At 34.7% G+C, this 26,508-nt stretch overlaps 1 protein-coding gene and 1 pseudogene across 1 annotated transcript; one reads left to right on the top strand and one right to left on the bottom strand.

The window, feature by feature from the left end:
- Positions 1-2,072: 2,072 nt before the first annotated feature.
- On the top strand, positions 2,073-5,055 carry BIR1 (BAK1-interacting receptor-like kinase 1). The gene is made up of 3 exons (XM_059571853.2): positions 2,073-2,408; positions 2,683-3,651; positions 3,834-5,055. Exons 2-3 carry the CDS (start codon positions 2,809-2,811, stop codon positions 4,848-4,850), a joined length of 1,860 nt encoding a protein of 619 aa, XP_059427836.2. The 5' UTR covers positions 2,073-2,408; positions 2,683-2,808; the 3' UTR covers positions 4,851-5,055.
- A 4,065-nt stretch (positions 5,056-9,120) lies between these two features.
- LOC148587156 (uncharacterized) lies at positions 9,121-11,219 on the bottom strand (annotated as a pseudogene).
- Positions 11,220-26,508: the final 15,289 nt, after the last annotated feature.

The following is a 26,508-nucleotide window of genomic DNA, read 5'->3' as shown; positions in this document are numbered from 1 at the left end:
GAAAATTCTTTTTGGCTACCTTAATAACATGCCACACTTTTCATAGGTGACATTTTTTGAGCGTTTTGATGTAAAGAAATTGTTTAAATTCTATAATTTGAAAATTTACAATTTTCTTAGGGGATTTTAATCCATCTTAAACAACTTCTAATTAGTAAATCGAACCTCTATTTTTCGCAATCCACCCAATTTACACAAATCCACACGAAACCAAACTTAACCTTCTTGGATATTTTATTTTTATGCCAATGCGATGTTATCGAATCAAATGAAGCTTTCTCCAAAATTAGGGTGCAACCATACTTGGAGGAGGAGAAAGTGTGCTGATGTGAGGGCACTTTTTGTTTTTATTTTTGTTGTTAAAGTGTTTTAATGCAACATAAAAAAGTGAAAAGTGAAAATAATTTTACGTGTTTTGTGTTTGGAGTTTATTGTTAATGCTTTTATTTTTTGCTAAAAATAGAAAACGTTTTCAAATGAGGCCATTATTTATTATTATTTTTTAGAAAAAATGTAAAATCAGTCCATATAGTTACATTGATTTGCAATAAACTTCATATGGTATAAAAATTTGTTGAAAAAAAATAACAAATAGGTCTATGCATCCAACTTCCGTCTAGAAATCATCAATTGCCACATCAACAATAATCAAGTTATGACTTATGTCACCCATAATAAAAAAGAGAAATGCTAGAGGTCAATAAGTTTTCCATCATTTTTTTTACAATCAACTATTAGACTTGTGGGGTCCATCATTGACTTATGTGAGATATATATAAGTCTACAAATCTAATGATTGATTGTAAGAAAATATAAGCAAAATATGAGGAACTTATTGACTCATAACATTTTTTAATAAAAAAATATAATGTATAAAAATTAAAAACTGAGTACTTAAAAAAATTGAAAGACCTTTTGTCAAATGAGAGGTGGCCGAACCACACCAAATGGCAATGTGGTGATTCAGCTACGGCAAACTGTAAGTGTGGAGTTGTTTGCTTTTGGTGAGATTCTTATGGTGGGCACAACCTTGCATGGAGGCAATGGAGGTGGCCATGCCATATTGAGACTTGGGAAGATTTGAGTTGTATTGTAGATGACTAAGAAGAGAAGTGAGAAGAAAACAAGAGACTTTTAGCTTGGTGGTTGCTCGGGCCATATTCATACGGTTCATGTCAACTGCAACGTAGGTGGTTGCTCGGGCCACCTTTCAGGTAGACGCTTCGACCACGAGATATGTTATAGTGCAATAAAAAAATAACTTTTTGCTCATAAAAGTTTTAAGGATGCAAGAGGCCACATGCCCATTAGTGGGTGGGGTCACAACAACTACGAATGAAGCTTGTAACCTCTTGCCACCTAAGACTTTTATGGATAAAATATAATATTTTTATTGTATTATAGCATTTATCTTCCGATCACTCCTCAATGGTGATGGTTGCCTCCCTTTGGAAATGTAAGGTGGCTCAGTCATTCAGTCATTCTTGTCCCTTTTTTTTTTTTTTTTTTTTTTTTTTTTTTTTCAAGATTTTAATTGTTTAAATTTTAGATAAAAAATTATTATTTAATCCGACGTGGCATTGAGAGACATTACTAATTTATATGGAAAACACACAAAAAAAAAAAAAAAATCAATTAAAAAAAAAAAAAAACGAAAAACTTAAAGAAGACAATTTTAAGATTTAAAAATGGAGGGAGTAATTTGTAATGACACGTTTATGATTTATTTTCATGCTTTTTTTTTTTTTAAAAAAAAACAATTATCACCCCTATAATATGGGTGGGTTTGAGTGAAATAATTTTTATTTTTGGTTTTTTAGCCCAAGGCAAGGACGGCGATGAAGTTTGATTTTGATACTCAAAAAATTGCCCTTTTAACAGATTTCAATCTTTTTTATTTATTTTTTATTTTTTGGATTATTTATTGGGCAATGAAGTTTGAAGTTTGATTTTGAATAGTAAAAAAAATTGCCCTTTCACAGACTTGATACTTTTTTATTTTTGGGATTATTTATTGTCATTGTCATTCTTTTGTTAGTGTTTTTTCTTAATTTCAGCAAGGCCAAGTCAAGCAAGCACTCACATTGTCGTCTATGGAGCTTTGACGAAAGTGGCCTTCCTTCTTTGACCCGCTGAACATCTCTCCTCCTCGACTTTTGCTTACCATAGGCTAAAATTCCAATCTTTTCTCCCAAAACTATCCCCAGTTCACACTCGCTTGATTGAGTTCAAAGTGTGACCCTTTCTTTCTTCTTTTTCACCTTTTGAATTTACGCTCTACTACTGGCTTTGAATATTCAACCCATATCCTTTTGGACAGAACGATGCTTCGTCGTTGTTTCAAGAACCCTTTTATGGGTTTCGTCTACCTTTCCGAGCTACGCCTCCTGAATTATCAAAATTCTCAGGTTGGTTTTTTGATTCTCGCAAAAATTTGCTTTTGTTTACTTGTTTTTTCAGTCTTTTTTTAATGTGGGTTTTGCGAATATTGACTTCTTTTGATCAGTCTGTATGAGAGTCAAGTCAATTGCATAGCTCAAGTTTTTGGATTTCTTCTTATATTTGTTGCACCTATGTGGGTTTATCATCCAGTGTTCATTTTCTCAACTGGGTGTGCTTGAATCTCTGTAGAAAGCTGAATTGGGTTTTCATTTCTTGTGTTTGTGTTGAATTTTGTTTCAGGGTATGATTTTATGAGGGCTATGGTGTTGCTGGTTCTGTATTTGGAGCACTTTCTATGTGTTTGTAGTAATCTCTAACCGATTTTCTTTTATCTGTATCTCCAAGTTGTTTTGCTGCGAAACTTAGATGAAAATGGCTATGGATTGTCCACCTCTTACTGTAGTCTTGATCAGTGTTTCTCTTTGGATATTGCTTAGTTCTAGTTTGAACTATGGTACCGAGGCTGATATTAATTGCCTGAAAAGAATAAAGGATTCACTTCAAGATCCTTACGGTTACTTGAACTCTTCATGGGATTTCAACAATAATACTGAAGGCTTTATCTGCAAATTTACTGGGATTGATTGTTGGCACCCGGATGAGAACAGGGTTTTAAATATTCGGCTTTCGGATATGGGGCTAAAGGGCGAGTTTCCTCGTGGTATTGAGAATTGCTCGAGTTTAACAGGCTTAGATCTTTCAAGCAACAAACTTTTTGGAATTATTCCGCTAGATATCTCCAAAATTCTACAGTATGTGACAACTCTTGATCTCTCATCTAACAATTTCTCAGGGGAGATCCCAGTGAGCCTATCGAATTGTACTTATTTGAATTCCCTTAAACTCGACCATAACAGGTTGACAGGTCAAATTCCTCCACAACTGGGTCTGCTTGGTCGGATTAAAACATTTAGTGTGGCGAACAATCTGTTGACAGGGCCAATCCCAGGATTTCAAAATATTTCAATTGATAGTTATTCAAATAATATAGGACTATGTGGGGCTCCTTTGGATGCTTGCCAGGCGGCTGCAAAGAATTCTCACACTGCAGTCATTGTGGGAGCAGCAGTTGGTGGGGTGACCCTTGCAGCCATAGGTGTGGGTATTTTTATGATGTTCTTCTTGCGTAGAGTGGTTGTAAAGAAGAAGGAAGAGGACCCTGAAGGAAACAAATGGGCAAAGAGTTTAAAGGGAGTTAAAGGCATCAAGGTAAGCTAACTTAATGGTCCTTTTCTAATAATACTTGATGGTGAAGAGTGTAGTTATTTATTTTATTTTGCTCTTTCTCTACACACACTGACACACACACACAAATGCATATCTTTTAGTGGGTTTCTATTATTACTCGTTCGAGCTGTGTATTATATTGAAATGATGCTATTTTGCTTCAGGTATCTATGTTTGAAAAGTCAGTTACGAAAATGAAATTCAATGATCTCATGAAGGCTACTAACAACTTTAACAAAGAAAATATCATTGGGTCAGGAAGAACAGGAACCATGTACAAGGCAGTCCTTGATGATGGCACTTCACTTATGGTTAAGAGGTTGCAGGAATCTCAACACTCTGAGAAAGAATTTCTGTCTGAAATGTCCACTCTTGGCAGCGTAAAATACCGTAACTTGGTTCCCCTCCTAGGTTTTTGCGTGGCTAAGAAGGAGAGGCTTTTGGTTTATAGGAACATGCCAAATGGTACCCTTCATGATCAGCTACATCTTGTGAATAATGGTGACAAGGTTATGGATTGGCCTTTGAGGCTAAAGATTGGGATAGGGGCAGCCAGAGGATTAGCTTGGCTCCATCATACCTGTAATCCCCGAATTCTCCACCGAAACATAAGCTCCAAATGCATCTTACTGGATGCAGATTTTGAGCCTAAGATATCTGATTTTGGCCTTGCTAGGCTCATGAATCCAATTGATACACATTTGAGTACTTTTGTGAATGGGGAGTTTGGGGATCTGGGTTATGTTGCTCCTGAGTATGCAAGAACTCTGGTGGCCACTCCAAAGGGTGATGTTTTCAGCTTTGGAACTGTGCTTCTTGAGTTGGTGACTGGTGAGAGACCTACACATGTTGCTAAAGCTCCTGAAAACTTCAAGGGAAGTTTGGTAGAATGGATTACACAGCTGTCGAGCAACTCTGAACTTCGGGATGCCATCGATCAATCCTTGGTTGGAAAAGGTGTTGATGGTGAGCTTTTTCAGTTTCTTAAAATTGCGCGTAATTGTGTAGTATCAACTCCCAAGGAAAGGCCTACCATGTTTGAAGTGTACCAGCTTCTAAGAGCTATTGGCGAGCGATACAATTTCACAATTGAGGATGAGATGGTGATGCCTTCTGATTCTGGTGATGCCGATTACTTAGATGAGCTTATTGTTGCTCGTGAAGTAAATCAGAATAATTGATAAGGTATGGAAGAGGTACGGGGATGAATGTCTCCATAGTCCTTATTTAATTGCCTGTTGTCTGGTGTTCAATCGAAAACTAGTATTACGTGGAATTTTAATGTATTATTACCTACTTCTTTTTACCCATCGGAATTCAGAAATTATAGTATTGTCATCATTTTGTAATCTTCCCATTTGTAGTATATTTCAACCACTTATGATAGTCCTGCATCATATATAATTTGTTAATTATAACTTTCTTTGGATATGCAGTTTCTTTCATTAGAGATTATATCTATTAGTTGGACATGCTTTTTGGAGATTTATTAAATTCATTTGTTTTCTTGGAATTGTTGCCTTCTTATTGTATATGGTAGCAACTAGTAGCTTTGTGCGTGGGTGTGTTTTCTTCCTTTGGGACGTGGGGTTTGTATTGTATTGGTAGATTACTGTTTGTGATTGATGATTTTCCTCCCAACTTACCGTACATCTTAAGGCTACATTCTACATTAAGTTCATGATACATAAATGCTATATGAAAAAATTTCTGACACAAAGAAATAAATAAACTTGTATACATGTATCTGTAGGAGGTATGCATGTATGTACATGTGTATGTTTAGATAGACATCTAAATACTTTTGATAAGTAAATAACCCATGAAAGGCCCTTAGTGGTACAACAGAAAAGTTTATGATGGATGTGGTTTTGCTTAACGTTTTGTTAATTATTATTTATCAAAGCTTTTCCTTGGAGTTATTATTTAGTCTTATCAACAGTAGGTAGCCGGAGCAACCTAACATGTACAGTTGAATACTGTTAAGTATCAACACTCATGCTATGGCATGTGCATACCCATTCTATTTCTTTAATCCAAAATAAAACAATAAGAGTGAAAAGGGTAAATCATAATTTACCTCTCTTTTTGTAGGCCTAATTGCAGCTTACCTTCCTGATTTTTCAAAAGTTACATCAAAATGTTATGGTTTTGAGCGAATGGTATATCTTTTGGTTAACTAATGAAGTGATGCCACACCATCATCTATTTGACACCCTAATTGTGCATGGTTTTTCTACATTCTTCTTTTTCCATTGGACTGGTTGTGGGTTACAGACTCACTGAATGCGTGTGGGACCTATTAATAAGAAAAAAAAGAAAAAAGAAAAAGAGAAAAGAGTGTGTTATTTTACTTCTAACATCTTAAAGTAGGGGAGAGAGCATTGGTTACAACATTAGTTTCATTGACTCTGGCCATTTTTGAGGGAGGAAATGTAGGGCATGTTATTAAAAAAAGTGATGGTTTGATGAAATGGTACTATAGCTCACATCTCATGCTAAAAACAAACAAAGAAACCCATTTCAATAAAAAATCATTATAGATAATCCTGATAAGGAATGAAAATATATGGACAATGTTGGTTTCTGGTATTGCATTATTTTTGGATTATTAGTATCTTTCTTTTTCAATCAAGTAAAAACATACAACTTTTCTTGAAAATCTTTGTAGGAATAGTTAGAAGATACATCAATCTTGATTTACTGGATAGCTCGCTCTTTAGGAGTCAATATTTAGAAGAAAACCTTCTCTCTCTCTAGCTCTCTCTCTCTCTCCCCTTTTGTTTGTATTGTTTCATGAACTTCTACTAATACATTTGGGTCAATCAAGATTCCTGATTTTTTCCCCAACCGTGATCACAATTGCCAAACGTTTTCTTCACGAATAATGCTAAATGTCATTTTCATGTCCTCTCAAAACTGATGTGACTTTTAAAATCATTATTGAATCAAAATCTAATAGTGATTTATCATAAATTTAATAGTGATTTTAAAGCCACATCAATTTTGAAGCGACACAAGGGGGACATGGGGATGACATCCAGCATTACTCTTTCTTTACTCTTGTTAGGTAAACTTACACTTGTCAACTCCTTAGCTCATCCGTGTGACTCTTGTATATTTTCTGTGTATTAAGGTTGCACCCTTTGCTCTTCTTCATTAAATTGTTACTTAACAAGAGAAAAAAACTTCATATGATTAAGTCCTTTGTAAGTTTTTATTGAACTACAGAACCAGACATCATTTGGTCTGAGTAGAATTGAGTGGGAAGCACTATTTTGTATTTCATTATGTGAATTCTATCAAAGCTTGGCATGATTCCATTATATTATCTGAAATCATGTAATCCTATGTAAGTTTGCTCTTCTTTGCATGCTCAGTTGGATGCTGAACATAAAATAAGATAATTTACATCCTTCCTGGACAAATGCTCTCCTCTTGATTCCTTTGAGTCAATTGAAAGTTGGTGCCCAGTTTTGAACATCTACGTGAATCTTTATGTTTTTCACATGTTGAATTGCTTTCATCTAATTATCTCTCCTTTTAAGAGAGTTCTTGTTTCACTTTTTTGTTTGAATCTATTTAACTTTTACAGCTCTTAACATTTCTCTGAGATGTTATTTTATTATTTCTTCGGTAGCAAATGTCAGATACTTCAATATATAAAAGCTTTAAGGTTCGTTTGGAATTGTGATTTCAATAAGTGCAATTTTAAAAATTGCGTTTTTGAAATTGCTACTTTTTAAAATCGCAAAGGTGTTTGATAAAATATATTAAAAAATACATTTTTATTAAATATTTGTTATGAAAAATCGTAATTTTGGTCTAAATTCGTGCATTTTCAAATGAATCAAATAAGCACCCTTAGCCTGCTTATAGAAATTACATTTTTTTTTTCTTTTCTATTTTAAATTAATTACTTTTTAAATTGCAATGCCATACGTCTTATGTTTTGCGATATTTTTTAAAAAGTGTATATTATTCTTGCGAAATCGTAATTCCAAACGCATCTTTAACCTCAATATATATATATATATATATATATATATATATTTCTTTTTCATTTAGTTCTATTAATCTCGGCATAAAAAGGAAACTGTGCCTTTGGGAAGCATACACTGCACTTTAGAGAGAAAAAGAGAGAGAGAGAGGATCTTCACTGTTCTCTTTCATTATCATATGTTAGTCCTTTTTGTTTGTTAATGTTGATTTACTGAATTATATGATTTTTCCAGCATTTAGTAGTCTGCAACTTTTCCTAGTATTACACCTTTTTTTGCAGAAAAAGGTAATTTCCTCCCTAAACTGATTATTTTACTAATTATAGATTGTCATGTCAATTTGTGAAGAATTTTGTAAAATTTGTAGTTCCTCTAACATTTCTCGTAAAATACTTTTACCATCATGTGTTAGTGGCATTGACAGAGCGGTACAATTACTATCTCAATTGTTATCTTTGAGGCAACACCTGCTCTAACACCAATCAAGAAATTACCAACAATATTTAGAAAGAAAAATAAAAGGGGTAATTTCACTTTACCCCCTGAAATGGCGCGCCATTTGTAAACACTTTCCTAATGTTTAAAAGCTTTTACTTTGGTGTATTAAACTTTCGTTTTGTTCTAAATACCCTCTAAATAAATCAAATGGTAGAATAAGTAAAAAGACCTTTTCACCAAGTGACCCAACGGACTGCTGCATTTCACCAAAGAGCTTCAAAGCTTCTAAAGCTTGACCATGAGGCCCATAAGCTGTGATCATTGACGTCCACGACACAGCCTCTCTCTGACAATTGATGAAAAACATTAAGTGCTTCATCCACAGCACCACATCTAGCATACATATCAAGGAGAGCCCCCATAACTACTTCATTGGATTCCTACTTACTCTCAATTACACAGTTGTGAATATCCTTACCCCGTTTCAAGGCTGCTAGATGTGAACAAGCTGGTAAAACACTAGTATGTAATGGTATCTGGTTTAACTCCAGCTTCTTTCATGTAAGATATTAATATGCTGTTAAAGTAGTCATAGTGGGTTTAATTCTGTCCTCATTCATCCCTTCAAAAAGTTCAATCCATGAACTGCTGTCGCCTTTTAAACTGTACCCTGCATAGATGATATGACAATCGTGAGTGTCACCGAGTTAGCTAGGCTCAAACCCAGAATCTCTCATTCTTTCAAACAATTCCAACGCTTTTTTAGGTTGCCCATCATCAAGGACGGAGCCAGAAAGTTTTATGGCTAGGGGCCAAAGTATAAAGAAACAAATATGATAAGATGCTATGTCAAAGCACAAATAAAATTATTTTAATATTGAATACTAAATTAATACATAAAAACAAAATTAGTATCAATTCAGTGTTAACAAAAAATAAAATAAAATAAACAAAAGAAAATACACAAAGTAATTGTTTCATAATATTTTTCAAAATTCAGCTCAAACACCGATCACAATGGAACCCGTTGTGTTTTTAGATCTCGAAAATCATCTATGATTGAATATATACTAAATTTTACAGCAATTTCTCTTTCAATGTACAACATTAAAGAACCAGTCAGAAACTTATCATCAATTTTGTTGCGAAACCTAGTTTTGACAATATTCATGGCTGAAAATACTCGTTTTGTAGTTGCGGTAGAAACAGGAAGAGTAAGCACAACTACAACAACTCGAAAAACAAGTTGATAGACAGTTGATTTTCTAGTGCTAACCAACCATTGGCACAATTCAGAAATATTTGATAATCCTTGAAAGTCTGAATGTTGAACTATGTAACACTCCACACCAATGACATACAATATTGTCCGCTTTTGGCTCCTTCAAGCTAGACTTCCCAAGAGGTCACCCATCCTGGTACTACTCTTATAGAAGCACGCTTAACTGCGAAGTTCTGATAGGATCATGACCATCACGGCTTTAAAACGTGTTGTTGTCATTAAGGGTATAAGTAGTACATTATCATCTCCATACCCAGGCGATGTGAGACGCCACAAATTACATTATGCTTATAATTGTGAAGTTCAATTTCCAACTGTTCTTTTTTCAAGATTGGTGAAGTCTCGCGGATAAAAATTATTTACCAACTTACAAATATCATCGATTCTAAAAGATTCATGTGTAACTTGAGGGTCAAGAGCCGAGTTGAGAGTAATCAACTTCACCGCATGCTCAATAAACCGGCGATTTAATTCTTGCAATTGAGAATCTATTGAACATAAAAAAATCCACTCGATAATGATGATTAATTGTAAAGTCTGCTTCTTGATGGGGAGCTTGACCTCGTCTATCAACATAACGAACACTCATATCTGGGATATCTATTTTGTGTTTCTCACAAAATGACTTCACATTGCCAAGTAAGGCATCTAATTTATCATCTTTATATTGTTGAATATATGCTTTAGTGGATGAAACAAGATGCATGACATTTAAAATGTCTTGAGATTTGGATTGCAATTCTTGACATAAATAATCAATGATCTGCATAGTTTCTTTCAAGAGATGCAAAATAAAGATAAATTCAAATGAAGTCATTGCCTGATGAATTGAGTCTGCTTCTGCTCGTTTGGAAGAAGTAGTTCCCTCATCAATAATTTTAAGAATAACATCACATGTCAGATTGAAAAGTTTGATCAAGCTAGAAATTGATCTCGAGTGAGAACTCCAACGAGTATCTCCAGCCTATTGTAAAGTACAAATTCGATTAAGTCTCATTCCGGTTTCAATCTCCTCAATTTCAATCATATGAGCAATTTCAGCAGCTTGAGAAACCCTCAATTGTTCATTGCCATTGCATGAAACAACAACAATATTGACAATATAACTCAATTTAGCAAAAAACTAATGAACAAGAATAACTTCTTTTGATGCAGCGACTAATGCCAATTGCAAACGATGTGTGAAACAATGAACATAGTAGGCATATGGACAATCATTTGAAACCAAAGCTTGCAACCCATTCCATACACCTCGCATGTTACTTGCACCATCATATCCCTGCCCTCGAATGCCTTAAATGTCTAGCTTATGATTAGACAATATAAAATGAATTCCATTTTTTAAGGTTAATGCTGCAGTATTAGGAACATGAACAAGCCCAAAAAAAGGTTCTCGCACAAAGCCATCCTTGTCGACAAATCTTAAAACAATAGCCATTTGCTCCTTCATTGACTTATCACGAGCTTCATCAACAATTATGCAAAATTTTGTATCACCAATTTCTTCGCGAATTGCCTTATTCACTTTGGTTGAAATAACATATAAAATTTCTTTTTGTATCATTGGTGATGTGTAAGAAGCATTTTTTTGGAGCTGTAGTTATCATGTTAGCAATCTTTTCATTGTATGAAACCACCATATTCAATATTTCAAGAAAATTTTCACGATTGGTTGAACCCACACTTTCATCCCGACTTCTAAAAGCAACACCTTGAAATGCAAGCACTCAAATAACATCAATTGAGGCTTTCAACTACAGCCGATTATTTGCAATTTGTTCATAAGTGAAATTGTCAATCACATTTTCTATGTGTTGAGATTGATTCATCAAGTCTTCATATGACCTCTCAGCAATTCTGTGATGTGAATTAAGATCTTTTCTTATATGATTGAAACCATCTATAGTGAATACATGTTGCGTAGGATGTTTAGATGGCTTATTAAAGAGAAAGCATTGCAGACAAAAAGCTGCATTTTTACTATGTGAATATTCAAGCCAGGAAAGAAATAGATTGGACCATGAAGGTTGAAAGCTACGAGGATGATTTTTTGGTCTAGATTTCAGGTACTTTGAGAGAATAGGTTGGTGCGGATGAGCTTTAATATAAGCTCGTCGAATTTCATCCCGTCGATTAATATCATAATCTCATATATTAGGACGTAATCCAGGATCATGCTCCAATGAACTAATATCAAATTCATTGACGTCAACTCCCAGGTTTTTTAGGAGAATTTTAAAAAACCAGGATATCAAAGGTTAGCGATGATGTATCACCAACATTAGCTTCTGAACCTTGTGCATTTTTTCTTTTAAAAAAGTCAAGTATTGTATTTGGCTTTCCCATCATTTACAAATAAATTAAATGGTCACATTGGAGAAATGCATTTCACTATAGAAAAATACTTTACAAACAACTCATAGCTGATGTATGACACATAATCTAATCAAAATTATTAACATATTTTGGCATCAATTAATCTAACAACTCAACAAAAAGATATATTAATAAAAGAAGTAAAAAATAACAAATAGACTTCTCAATAAAGCTCAACAAAAAGATATATTTCGTACATCTCTCTCTATAAAGATGTATATATACCCCCGACAAAACCCTAGATCTAACACACTTAAAATCACGTTTTTTGGCGTAAAACTTATGGGGTGTTCGGACAGGACCTTACAGAGCAGAAATTGAGTTTCTGGAACTACTGTCTGGACAAGGGGAAGGCATGTCTGGACAAGGCCTGCAGAGAGTGAAAATCGCATTTTGAAACTTCTGTTGGGCCTTGATCAACAGCTCCGATCAATGAGCGTTTGTGGTCCGATTGAGCTGAAACTTTGCAGGCATGTTCATGACACGTGAATCCTCACTGTGAACGGTAGAGATTTGATTCTGAGAGTTATATATCTGTGTTTGAGCTCGTGGATAGTAACCTCTGCATTTTGGAACCGAATTATGCCAACAAAAATACTAACATAGGCAAAGAGTTACAATTGAAATCAACTAGGAGGAGAACTAATACAACTAGTACTAGGAGAGCTAATACAACTAGAACTGAGAGAACTAATACAACTAGAGAGCTTTAATACAAACAACGATTAACTAAACTACTTTCTTTAATACAAACAAAGATAAACTAAACTACTTCATGTTCCTTAACAAAAAACCCACTTAAGCTCAAGGTTTAAGTTTAGATGCAAGATCGTAAAAATACCCTTGAGGATGTGACTTTGTAAGGAGGTCAGTGAATTGATCATGAGACATAATTGAATGAAGTTGTAGAGATCCATAAAGAAGATAATGAAGGATAACGTGACAATCAATCTCAACATAATATGTTATAAGTCATATTATAATCATACAAGATTTCTTGGATACGTCTATGTCTCTTTACCATTGTTACTCAGATTATTTGGTTATTCTATGTAAATGATGATTTATGTTTTTTTTTTTTTTTTTTAATAAACAACTCTACACACATGGATTACATGCAAGAAAACACTCGAAACTACTTTCAACTTTAGAAACAATTGTTCAACAATATTCAACAAACACCCTCTAAAACATTTTTTTTCCCCTCTTGACATCAAAGCTAAAACTAAGGTTTTCAAAAAGAAAGACGTGCCATGTAACTTAAGATTTGAAAGTCCTGCAATATTGTAGCTTCTTCTAGCTGTAATCAAACATCTCAAAAAGTGATTGTCTTCTTTTTTTGTTTGTCTCATTCCACCACCACCACCTTTGTATATCCATGAAAGTCTCACTTGGCTTCATTATCAGAAGATGAAGCCCTCTCAATCTCCTTCTCCTCTTAAATGAACTTGGTACGTTTCACCTCTATACCTCCTTGTATATCAGTTTTGTAATATTCACGTTTTCTCACCACCAAAATCAATAAAATAGGAGCCTAGTGAATGTTGCAACGACCATAATTTTGAAAGATAGGCCGAAACATTGTTTCCCCTTGCAAACAAGTGGCTTCCCCAAAGCCTTACTTCCATGCAACTTCATTGTCTGCATATCGTAGAGCCTTCTGGTGACCTCTTTATTAAGCAAATACGACCCAATTGGACTTGCCACCTGCCCACAATTGAAAGAAAAAAAAAAAGAAGAAGAAATAATTACATATTATTTTTTTAATAGAAAAAAAATAATAATTACATATTATGCTTTCACTCATTATCAAAAAATTCACCGAGTTTTAATTTTATCAAATAGATTCCCACAAATGATATTGATGCCATTAATGGAGTTGTTGGTGCAAATTCAATGACTATTGGGCATTGTTTGGTGTGTTTGTTGGTAAATGTTAAGTTTTATGCTTTTTGTGGCTCTAAATTAATATCAGGGATCATCATTTTCGGACAAGGATCCTCTCTCCAGTTCAAATGAACTAAAAGGGATCTAGTTCATTATATTTATAAGGATAAAATTATATTTTTCATATTTTTTTGGGTAATTTTATCCTCCAAATAGAACTAACTGGATCCCCTCCAAATCATTTGAAATTGAGAGCGTTGACATTTTCTATTATATCATTGAGGTTTCCTAAGTTCTTTAAATCGTTGATGATCTCTGCCAAATACATTAGCCCATCATAATCGAATAAAAATCTCTTTGGATGGACCCATAAAGTTTAATATCCCCAATAGAAGTATATGGAAAAATTGAAAGGTGTAGATAGGTACAAGGGTGAGTTGTCCACTGTCAATTGCTGGTGAGAGCTTGACACATGCATGCATGCTTGTTAGAGGTTACAAGTTCATGTTCAAGTGATATATGTATAAGGTGAATCCTACGAAATTGTGTAATGACTCAAACTAATACCTAGGGTTGAATAAGTGTTCACAAATATAATGTGAAATTTAAAAATTAATTACAACACAAATAATTATCAAATATTATGAAATTAGTAAATCAATCAACATAAATAATTTGGTAACAAAGTGAAAACCTTTTGCAGAAATCTAGGCAGCCAAACCCACAAAGCTCATCCACTAATAGAAGACTTAGTTTAGAAGGACACACAAAACCTTTGTAATAGAGAACTTTATTGTACCAAGCATTCGACATACTTGCTTCTACGATCGTAGCTCCAAAACGTTTGGACAACTCTTCTACCGAGCTTCCTCTTTTAATCCTAAAACTTTGGTGGCTAAAGCCTTTTTTTTTTTCCTACTTATTGGCTGCAAAAACCGATAATTCTCAAAAAATAAAAAATCGTTAACTTCAGTAAATAATTCTCTGGGAATTACAATTCTTGCCATGCAATCCACTAAATAAATACCTACAACAGATATGAAAACCCAAACGAGTTGGAGAAGAGGAGCAAATTAAATCTGATCATTTTACAGATTGTGTAGGCCCTAGGAATCGCCCGAGACCCTTTAAAAGCTCAGGATCACAAGACAAAATTCTCGTGTACATATTCTCAAATCTTCCAATGGAATTGCTTGACTCTTGTAAGGCCTTAGAACTACTTGAAGCCCATACATCAGGGGAGCCTTAGACCCATTGAATTCGGAGGCACTAGCACACTTGAGAAGCCCTAGGCCTAAGTGTTCTGTATCCCCAGGATCAGTCGAATGGCCTGAGTCAAAGCTATGCCCAGTTTCATACAATGTCATCACTTGTCCTAACCTGGGAGCACCACTCAAAGTCCTCTCTCACAAGTTGAAGATTCACCCTTAGGGCTCACATCATGAAGACTCCCCTCATGCGACCCTAGTTATCCCAACGGCCAGGAGTGAGAAAATGACGTGTCACCAACCCAAGGAAGATACAAGGAGGCCAATGTTAAAGTCATAGCCAAAAGTAGATGATAACAGACAAAGTTGTCAAAGTGCAAGTTTCAGTCATAGCAGCCGATGCTCCAATTTAGGCCATAGAAAACCATTTCTCAGCCCTTTGATGTTAAGGTCAAACCTCAACATATATGATCTATTGTTGGGTTTGCGGTGGCGTTTTAAGACAAGAGTTCAAGAGATAATAGTTATAAGAGTTTAAGAGGCAAAAGTTACAATAATTGAAGTGACAAGAATTACAAGAACTTAAGTGACAAGAGTTACAATTATGGTTGTTATTAATGTAGAAGTAAAAAAGACATGTAACTAGTGACAGAGGAATGGGGTGGCCGGTATAGGCCATGGTCACTCCCCAACTCTTAAGGAAAAAAATAATTGATGGTAAAAATAATAATAATAATAATAAAAAAAAAATTATAAGGTAAATTTTTTATTTCTTGCATATCGGACCCTAGCAACACAATTTATTGGCCCTTGACCCCGACCCATACTAAACTCTGCATCCGTCCTTGCATGTAACATTCAAACTTTTTCTTTATAAATAAAGTATTGTATATAATCAAATAATCAAGGAAAAATATAGCCATAAAAAGGCTTTGATGTTGGAGGTAGGCCATAGGCTGAACTACCTAAATTCTGTGAGTCTTTCCTCCTTGTTCTCATTTATTTTCCTTAAATTATAATTCTTACATGGAGAACAAACTGGCATTATTTTATTATTTTTTTTATTGACAAAATTCACGTGAATGTTTTGTTGTTTTTACCTTGTTTGCATTGTTTACACGGTAAATGGCATAAAAAAGGACTTAAATTGGCACCTTATGTCGTTTATTGTGTAAATGACATTAATGATCAACTTACGTCGTTTTATTCTAAAATGACGTAAATGGCCGCCTTTTAAGCCAAAAACGTTACCAAAAAAAAAATCGTAATGCCCAAACCAATGTGACGTGGAAAAATGGCGTCACTCAATTGGTGTCATTTTTCATAAAATGGCGTCGATTATGTTGGAAATAATTTTGGATGGTGCACAAATTCTCATTGATATAAAATAATTACAATATGAATATTAACAATAAAATAAATAAAATACAAGAGATGAAATAAAAGTATGGAAAGATCTCACAATACTATAGAATCATGCAAGAGCGTTGTCTTTAAAGGTTGATTTGTGCCTCCCGGAGTGTATAACTCGGTGCGATCGAATCCTTTGACACGCAACCTCCCAAGATTAGACTATAGCGTCTATCTTTGTTAAGGACGCACTTCCAAATAACGAAGAGTAATAGAACAACCCAATTGTCAAAGTTGATAAGGGACTTCAGAATTTTATTTGTAGAAAAAACAATAATATAGCATATGCCATGAAATAAGTGTTCTGCAACACACTATACAACCTTAGCCTTAGATAGAAAATAAGTAATTTTTTCTTCTATCTCTCATATATATATTTTTTTACCTTAATGTATTAGTATATATATACATATACAAGTGCTAGAAAGTATGTCATAAAAGAAGTCTAATGAGCAAACGGTCAAAACGTTAAAAAACTCCCAAGCATAAAACTTGTTATAAAATGCAATAAAACATATTAGCTCCAAACGGTTATAAAATGGTAAGGAAATCAATGGGTTAATGACCAAATGGTCATAACACCAAAAAACGGTAAAACGTTTGTTACTAATCAAATGGTCAAACTACAATAAAACTTGTTAAAGACTAACGGTCAAAACTGTAAAAATCAATTAAAATTAATTTTTATTTAATAACTCATAACCAAGTAATAAATACAAACGGCCATAAAAGTTATATCTCATAACCAAGTAATAAATACAAACGGTTATAAACCAAAATTGTTAAAGATGATTTTTATTTTTCATAAAAACTCATGAAGATAATATCAAATGATAAAACATTTTCAAATGACTGAAAAATGAATGTTTGTAACAAATATTACAACAATCCCCCACATGTTACAAACATTAGAATAAAAGGAGATTGAAAGCATGCATTGATGTGGTACCCAAAAGTTTTAACCACACCTAGGATAAATAAGTAGGAACTTAATGAATCGTGGTAGAGTTAAACCTTTTAACCAAATCCACAAGTTAAACAAATTTATCATCTACATAACTTTCTCCAAAAACAAAAAATTAAATCAAATCAAATAAACAAAAAGTCAAATCAAATCAAATAAAGAAAATTGAGTTGTTCTATAGCAGGTTGGCGCCTTATACAGGCCATGCGCCTTTAGGTTTCATGAGTGCTCTAAAGACTTACCAAAGTCTCATAGGAAGTGGCACCACCTCCACACTCACATAGGTGGTGTCCATCAAGAATGTGTGCAGAGAACATCTCATCCCAACAAGTAGGAACTATAGACCCATTAAGAGTTTTAAACTCATCCTTACTCACTTTGTATCTTTTGTTATTACACCATAAAATGGCTTTCATGAGCGCTCTAGAGACCTACCTAAGTCTCATAGGAGATAGCACCTCCACACTCATATAGGTGGTATCCATTAGGAGTGTGTGTAGGGAACACCCTATCCCAACAGGTAGAGACTATGGACTCATTAAGAGCTTTAAGCTTACCCTTAATCACTCTGCACCTTGTACTGTCTTACACCATAGGGATGGACTCATCACTAATCTTATCAGCAAGATAGTTAATAAACATAAATTGACAGTACCATTCTGTGATCACATGTGACTTCGTTTCCCATTAAACCTCATTCATGGGATCTCCAATCAGAGGTTGGGTATCAATCACAGTGTCATAATTTGGGTATTAGTCCTATCCCCCTCTATGCTTCTCTCACCAGCCTTCTTGCTAGTGGCATGGTCAAAGAATCTACAGAATTCTTTTATGACCTCACAAAGTCCATGGACGTTACCGGTCTAGGTAAATTGCCTCACAATATTGTGCACTTTCTCATTATAAATTCTTTGCTCTTTGTTAGAGCTATGGCAGCCTATCAATCACAATGAAAACACAGGTGGGATTGAATTAGCATATAAAAGCAAAGTAATTTATCAATAGGCTCATCGGCCATTTACTTTAGTTGATGCCTTCTACAAGGCAACTAACTCTGACTCCCTAGTAAACCTTGCTATGCAAGTTTTTTTCTTAAGTCTTCCAAGAGATAGCTCTTCTATCTAGAGTAAACACAAGTCCTTTTAATATATAAGGATAATCACAAGATGACAAACTAAAATTAATTGTGCCTTTAAAGTATCTCAACAATTTAGAGATAACATCTCAATGCTCAATACCATGATTATGAGTATATCTACTCAATCTACTAACAATATATGTAATATATCAAGGCATATGCAGTTTGAGAAAATATCAAGCTATTAATGATTTGTGCATATTTTTCTTGCAAAACACAATCATTGTGATTCTTAACCAAATATATATATATATTTTGAATCATATGGTGTAAACATAGGCGGATAATCAAAGTGCTCATATCTTTTAAGCATCTTTCGAGCATAATATATATATGAGATAAAATAATGTAATAATTATCTTTAATAACCTTAATGTCCAACATGACATTTGCTTTACCTATGTCTTACATATCAAAATTAGATGCAAGAAATCTTTTAACTTCATGCACAACATCAATGTTAGTTCAAAAAAAAAAAGCGAGTCATGAATATATATAAACAAATAATGAGACATTCATTATTATAAAACTTGCTATGCATTTACTTACACCATTAATCAAGCATAAAATTAGACAGCATCACCTTGTCAAACTTGTCATGCTATTGTTTAGGAGCTTGTTTTAATCCATACAAGGATTTCACTAGTTTGCGCACTTTATGTTCTTAACCGGGAATTACTAGTCCCTCGGGCTGCTCCATATAAATTTCTTCGCAACTTAGAAAAGCAATATGACATCCATTTGATGTGCAACAAATTTATAAATATAAGCAATGACAAATAACATTCTAATAGATGCAATTTTAGTAACCGAAAAATAAGTATCAAATAATCAATATTTTTCCTTTACTTGTAGCATTTAGCTACCAAGTCTACCATGTACTTATCTTTTATATCATCCAGTTTAAGCTTCTTCTTAAACATCTATATATAACCAATTGATTTGGTCTTAGGAAATAACTCAATGAGTTTCCAAGCAAGGTTAGACAAAATTTATTCCAATTCATTATTTATAGCTTCTAACCAAAATAAAATGCATCAAATAGATTTAATTGCTTCACCATAACATATTGAATCATCATCAACAATATAAGCAATAAAATCATTACCGAGATTACTTCCGTTCTAGCTTGCTTGCTTCTTCACAATTCTTACATATCATCAACAATTTAATTAGAAGGAACAGAAAATTCATGAAATAATTTTTCCTTATTTTTCAAAGGAAACACATGCTCAAGGAAAATAGCATTTTTAAATTCAATAATAGTATTGTAATCTAAAACATCACTTTTGATAATAAGGAATCTATAGCATGAACTATTGCATGCAAAACCAATAAAATCACAATCATAGGTTTTAAAACCAAGTTTCCTCATGTTAAGTTTGAGTAACATACCATTTGCCAAATACCCCCACACTTCGAGGTATTCTAAACAATGCTTATGAATGTGACAAACAAAATAATGGCTCCCCCCCCACACTTTGGTGAATAGCCCAAAACTGACAATCATAGCATTCATCATTTATTCCAATATTCTAATTTCTTTTCATTCCCTTAATGTAGCCAAGATTTACATGTATAAATCTATCATGCTAAATGTTAATGGAATAAACCAAATAGTCACAATAAAATAGATTTTCATTAATAGCACACAAATGCTTTATGAAATGACTTCTATGAGCTCATCTTTCTCTAAGTATGATATGTCATTTCCTCTTCTTTCTTTTCTCTCAATTGACAGTCTTCTGAAGCATTGATTTGTTAAAAACAAATACTAATCACTACTTGTGATTTTTCAACATACATGGTTCTTATATATAGGAGTTGCATATCACAAGTTCTATCAAGATATTAAAATAAAATCTTTTTAACTAAAGCCCCAATAAATATGCAAAGTATCAAGCTCAACCATAAAATAATCAACTATTATTGGCTAATTGTCAAAGATATGACATTGGCATCAATCTAATGATATGATAAATTTATCAGATATCAAATGAGTCTCAATATATAAGAACATCAATAATCACATATATTTTATTTTGAACCGTTATGTCAGAGAAATTTGAAAGCTGAATTATATATATGAAGAATTACCAAATACTTTTAAAGTATTTATGCTAATCTAGCATGTCATTACTAACATAAATGCTAGATGTTATTTCAATTTTGAAATAGAGTAATCAACATAGGATCGTCACTTTTAAAATGCAATATTCATGTAATTATAAATTTCAATTCAATCAAGTAGTACCTTCATCACTTGATTTTTTTTTTCCTTTTAATAAATGAAATTGTATATCATGTCTTGAAAAAAAAAAGAAAAAACAAGACCTATGAATCATAATTTAAGAACTCACAGCAGAGCCAACATCTTTACTCAAAGATCTTCCAAAATAGATTGTCGTCACCACATACCAACTAGGTGTCGTGAGAATCGATTGACTCAATACGCGCACCACATCTCTTCCTCTTACTATGTGCTTACCTGCAAAAATCTTTAACAAAGTGGTATTCTCTGTACACAATTAGCAATGTCTATATATTTTTCTCCATCACACCATAAGTAAGTACTCATTGTTATTATTATTAATCTACATGGATGTTTTCCAGCCAAGCTTAGCACAGCATAACAAAGAAAATGCTAAGTTCTACAAATCGATAAAAAGGCTTAACTCTTTTTATTGTAAGAATAGTAACCCAACAATAAAAGATTATTTGACAATCAATAAATTGAGTTCAAATAATTGAAAACTCTTTCAATCAAAATATTCTCATTTTCAATAACTACATATGAAATTAAATTCTTTTTTTGACCAATGAATACAAAATCTTTCCACTCAATATTTGATTTCATCTTTCTCATATGTGAATTGCATACCGCAAACTCTTATAGTATTTGACTTCTCATAAGTTTAAATACTACTTTTATGACACTAATCACAATATTTGTGCAACCATCACGAATCAACTTTTAAGACAACGCTCTTGCGTGATTCCATAGTATTGTGAGATCTTTCCATACTCTTATTTCATCTCTTGCATTTTATTTATTTATTCATATTGTAATTATTTTATATCCATGAGAATTTGTGCACCATCCAAAATTATTTCCAACAGATTAGATATGTAAAATCTAATATGAACTATGAAATTACTCATCTACGTTGGACTTGAAATAGAGAAGATCCCAGTCAATTATGCATTGGAGATTTTTTTGCGCCTCCAGCTATTAAGACTGAGAGGTTATCCTATTCTTTCCACGCAATTGAGTTTTTTTAAAAAAAAACTGCAAGAAATAGGCATTAAATTAGGAAACATAAATCTAAACTAACTGAACTCCCCATTTTTGGATAAGTAAATTAGGTATTCACTAGGTAGACTTGTTCACATTTCCTTGGAATAGAATATATACGTTAATGACTTCAAATTGTTTGTTTATTTTTTATTTTTATTTTTAAACTTATCTATCTTTACCTTAGGTGCGTGAAGGATTTGAAAGTTATATATGTCATTGAGATTCCAGGCATATTAGACAAGAAACAAGCAACATGGTGACATCATATTCTAGCACAAATGTAACGTTGGTAGCGACGATGACGATGGTGTTGATGATATATTTGTCCCTGGGTTGGACGTTTGGTAATGTTGCCGCAATATCGACAGATTCAATTTGGGACCGCAAGCAAGCAACAGTGACAATAAATAATGCACTAGGAAACACCACACAACTTCAGGCTGATTGTAAGTCAGCCGATAACCATCTTGGTCAACACCAGATCAGCACAGGTTCCAACTACAGCTTCACATTTAGACCAAATTTGATTATTTCGACATCATTCACATGTGATTTTTCGTGGGATCGTAGCGCTTACTCTTTTGAGATCTACAACCAACACAGGGATCGTAAAATTTGCAGGGCTTGTGTTTGGCAGATTAAGACCGATGGTCCATGTGAATATAACTATAAAACCAAGGCTTATGATTTGTGCCATAAATGGACTGGTTGATTACAAGAGCTCCGGCCGGCACCGGCGTAAATCAAACTACAACAATCTATCAATATTCTAAATAACTAATGTTGTAGTTTGCCATATTTTAAGAAAATATAGGAAGTCATTTAGATTTCTCTTATAAATGATTATTATTATTATTATTATTATTATATACATATATATTTTTTTTATTGTTTGGATTTGGATTTGTGAATGGAATGCATGCATCCACTAGAAAATGATGATATGTATCTTGTAATTTTGATATTCATGCATGGCGGCTGAGCCTGCACAACTGACCAGCTAGTATTTGGTTTTTAGATTTACTTATTCTTTTATAATTACTGCGAGCACACCATTTGTGTCGATTTTTGGTGGTGTACTTGTGACGCTCATATATTTGTACTAGCAAAATTTCGTAAGCGTGACGCTACAATACTAGAGGTATCTATAATATCTCACAGCAGAAAATGTAAATAAAGCTAAAATTGTACCTCTACATAGACAACATGACATCCAAAGAATACACTATAGCTTCTAATTCATAAACATTTAAAACTTTACAACTAAAATACTCTTTGTACACAAAATACCCAAAAGCATGCCAAACAAGGCATTACTACAATTCTACACGACTATCTGAACTCTAGCCAAAATTGCACTAGCTTGAGATCTCGCACATCTCAAGAATAAACTACTAAGCTCAACTGCAGAATTGCATTGATTGTCCATTCTTGCAAGCCCAGCAAAAATTGTGAAGTAGTGAGTCAATGGATTTCCGATAATATAAATCATTGTTGAATCATTTATATAAAAAGACCAGACATTTTATAAAAGTGTAGTGCAAAGAGTTTTATGATCATTTTTCTTCAGACTTCTTGTTCTTAGGCTCTCAGCCCGTTTATGTCCGTTACGCCCCTCACACTTTAGAGGTTTACCTGTGGTGCTGGCAACTACACCGCCCTAGCTTAGTCATGTATTAGGCTTGTTGGAGGGTTATATACCCCCATCCACTAAGTTGCTTACATTTCCTCGCAGCTAACGCCTCAGCTTGTCCTTTAAGGTGGCTATCTTATCAAGCCATTTTTATTAGACACAGTGCCGTTATGTGAGTAATTGAAAACAAACTATAAACAAAACTACAAGAATCTGTACTATTCAATATCAATATCACCCTCAGTAAGTGAGAATACTTACAGTAGATTGCAGGTATGGAACTTCACCAGTAATTACTGCAATATAGCCTTGATATCAATCGATGGTCACTATATGAATTCCTTTTTAAACACTTATTCTATTAAACCCCAATAGACCAAACCCAATTAATTAACACATTTTATTATATTAATGTGAGACGGTCACTTATAAATTACTTTAAGCCTGAATTCATATTTGGTGACGAGGCTAATGGTCAATACCTAAGGCTGGCAAAACGGGTCGACGGGTCGACCCATTTATGACCCGTTTTGAACAGCGACCCGTTTAGGGTAAACCCAAACACGACCCGTTTAGCTAACGGGTCGGCCTCACCATTATAAAGTAAATTTTTTATTTCTTGCATATCGCCCCTAGTAACACAATTTATTGGCCCTTGGCCCCTACCCATACTAAACTTTGCCTCCGTCCTTGCATGTAACATTCAAACTTTTTCTCTATAAATAAATTCTTGTATACAATCAAATAATCAAGGAAAATTATAGACATAAAAAGGCTTTGATGTTAGATGTAGGCCATAGGTTGAACTAGGGCCGGCAATTTTGACACGACCCGCGAATCCGACACGAACACGACACGAAGTTAGCAGGTATTGGGTTTGAGCTTATCGGGTTCGGGTCTTAATTGGGTCTACCCGATTAAGACCCGATTAAATTCGTGTCTGGCGGGTCAACCCGGCGGGTCCACGGGTCGACCCGCCAAACACGGTTAAATTAACGGGTCAGCTGGGTCTAGCGGGTCAGCCGGGTCTCGGGTGACCCACTAGACCCGTTACCCATTAAAAAAAAAAAAAAAACTAAAAACTAACCTGGCGGTAATGGTATAACACTATAACCCTAAAATTCCTAATTCCTAAACTACTCTCATCTCACGACTCACTCACACCCCACTGGCACTGCCGCACCCCTGACCCCCCCCCAAGCGCCTCTCTCCCTCTCAGCTCTCTCTCTCCCTCTATTGCAGAACACCTCTCTGGCTCTCTCCCTCTCAACTCTCTCTCTCCCTCTATTGCAGATTCGCAGGCACCAGTGACCAGGCAGGCTAGGCAGGAGCCCCCCCAGCGCCTCCCTCTCCCTCGCGGCTCTCTCTCTCCCTCTATCGTAGGAAGTAGCCCCCCCCCAGCGCCTCTCTCTCTCTCCCTCTCGGCTCTCTCTCCCAGCGCCTCTCTCTTCCAATCCCCCTCTCGGCTCTCTCTCTCCCTCTATCGCAGCTTCACAGGCACCACCAGGCGGTAGGCAGCAGCCCCCCAGCGCCACTCTCTCGCCCTCTCAGCTCTCTCTCTCTCTCTCTCTCTCTCTCTCTCATCAGAGGCCAATGGCATTGGTAATTTGGTATATTATTAATTTATTATTAATATTACATTATTTTTTCCATTTTTCATCAAGGGTTTTTTTAACGGGTCGGGTCGTGTGACCTATTTAGACACGGGTCGTGTCGGGTCAAGTTGGATCGTGTCTACCCGATATGATCCGGTAATTTTAAACGGGTTAAGCGGGTCGTGTCGGGTTACCCGGATATTTTTCGTGTTATAATCGTGTCAAACCCGCTAACCCGTTTAGCTAAACGGGTCGTGTTCGTGTCTAGGGTAATCGGGTCGCGGGTCTTAACGGGTCGTAATCGGGTCTACCCGATTACCCGTTTTGCCAGCCCTAGGTTGAACCACCTAAATTCCTTGAGTCTCTCTTCCATATTCTCATTTATCTTCCCTAAATTATAAGTTCTTACATGGAGAACTAACTGGCATTAATTTTTTTTCTTTTCTTTTTTTAATTGAAAAAATTCACAAGAATGCTTTGTTGTTTTTAGCTTCTTTACATCGTTTACACGGAAAACGGCATAAAAAGGACTTTAAGTGGCACCTTATGTCCTTTATTGTGTAAATGACATTAATGATCAACTTACATCGTTTCATTCTAAAAGGACGTAAATGGGCGCCTTTTAAGCCAAAAATGTTACAAAAAAAATAAAATCGTAACCGTGGGTTTGATGCCAAAACCAATGTGACGTAAAAAAACGGTGTCATTCAATTGGTGTCATATTTCATGAAATGGCGTCGATGAGATATGTGAAATCTAATATGAACTACGAAATTACTCATCTACGTTGGACTTGAAATAGAGAAGATCCCAGTCAATTATGCATTGGAGATTTTTTTGCGCCTCCAGCTATTAAGACTGAGAGGTTATCCTTTTCTTTCCACGCAATTTTGTCAAAAAAGAAAAGAAAAGAAAAGAAAGCCAAATATGTATTAAATCGGAAAACATAAATCTAAACTAACTGAACTCCCTTTTTTGATAAGTAAATTAGATATTCACTAGGTGGACTTGTTCACCTTTCCATGGAATAGTGTTAAGTGCCAAAATATTCAAACTTTAGGCTTTAAACTTGTATGTGTTAATTTCTTAAGTGTTGTTAATTTGTGCTATTTTAGTTCTTTTATGTATTTTCCATGCTTTTGTAGGCTTTTGGAAAAGAAGGAAGTAAATCTGGAAGAATTGGGCTCAAAGAGAGAATTTGGGAAAAATTAGAGTTCTTGACAGTGCGATCGATCGCAGGGAAGCACTACTAGAGAGGACAAGCAGTGAAGCAGCCAGGTGTGATCATGCGCATACCAAAAGAGTCTCGATCACAGATGTGCGATCAAGCGCACATGGGTTGCGATCGATCGCACCCGTGCGCTGGTGACACATTAGAGGCGGCTAGACTCCCTTTTCCTTCCATATTAGAGTTTTTCAAGTCCAACTTGTAATAAGGCAAAAACCCTACGAATTTTCTAGGTTTAATAGTGTAACATGGACTTCTAAGGCCTATAAATGGACCTCTAACCTTCTAGGAATAGGTGTGGAGAAAGAGGCACAAGCTCTGGAAACGAACTGAAAGCTAGATCAAGAGGAGTTTGGGTTTTTCTTCTCTTCCACCTTTTAT

Source organism: Corylus avellana, chromosome 2, assembly GCF_965113065.1.
Source record: "Corylus avellana chromosome 2, dhCorAvel1.hap1.2, whole genome shotgun sequence".
NCBI lineage: Eukaryota > Viridiplantae > Streptophyta > Magnoliopsida > Fagales > Betulaceae > Corylus > Corylus avellana.
This window is presented reverse-complemented; position numbering and strand designations above follow the sequence as displayed.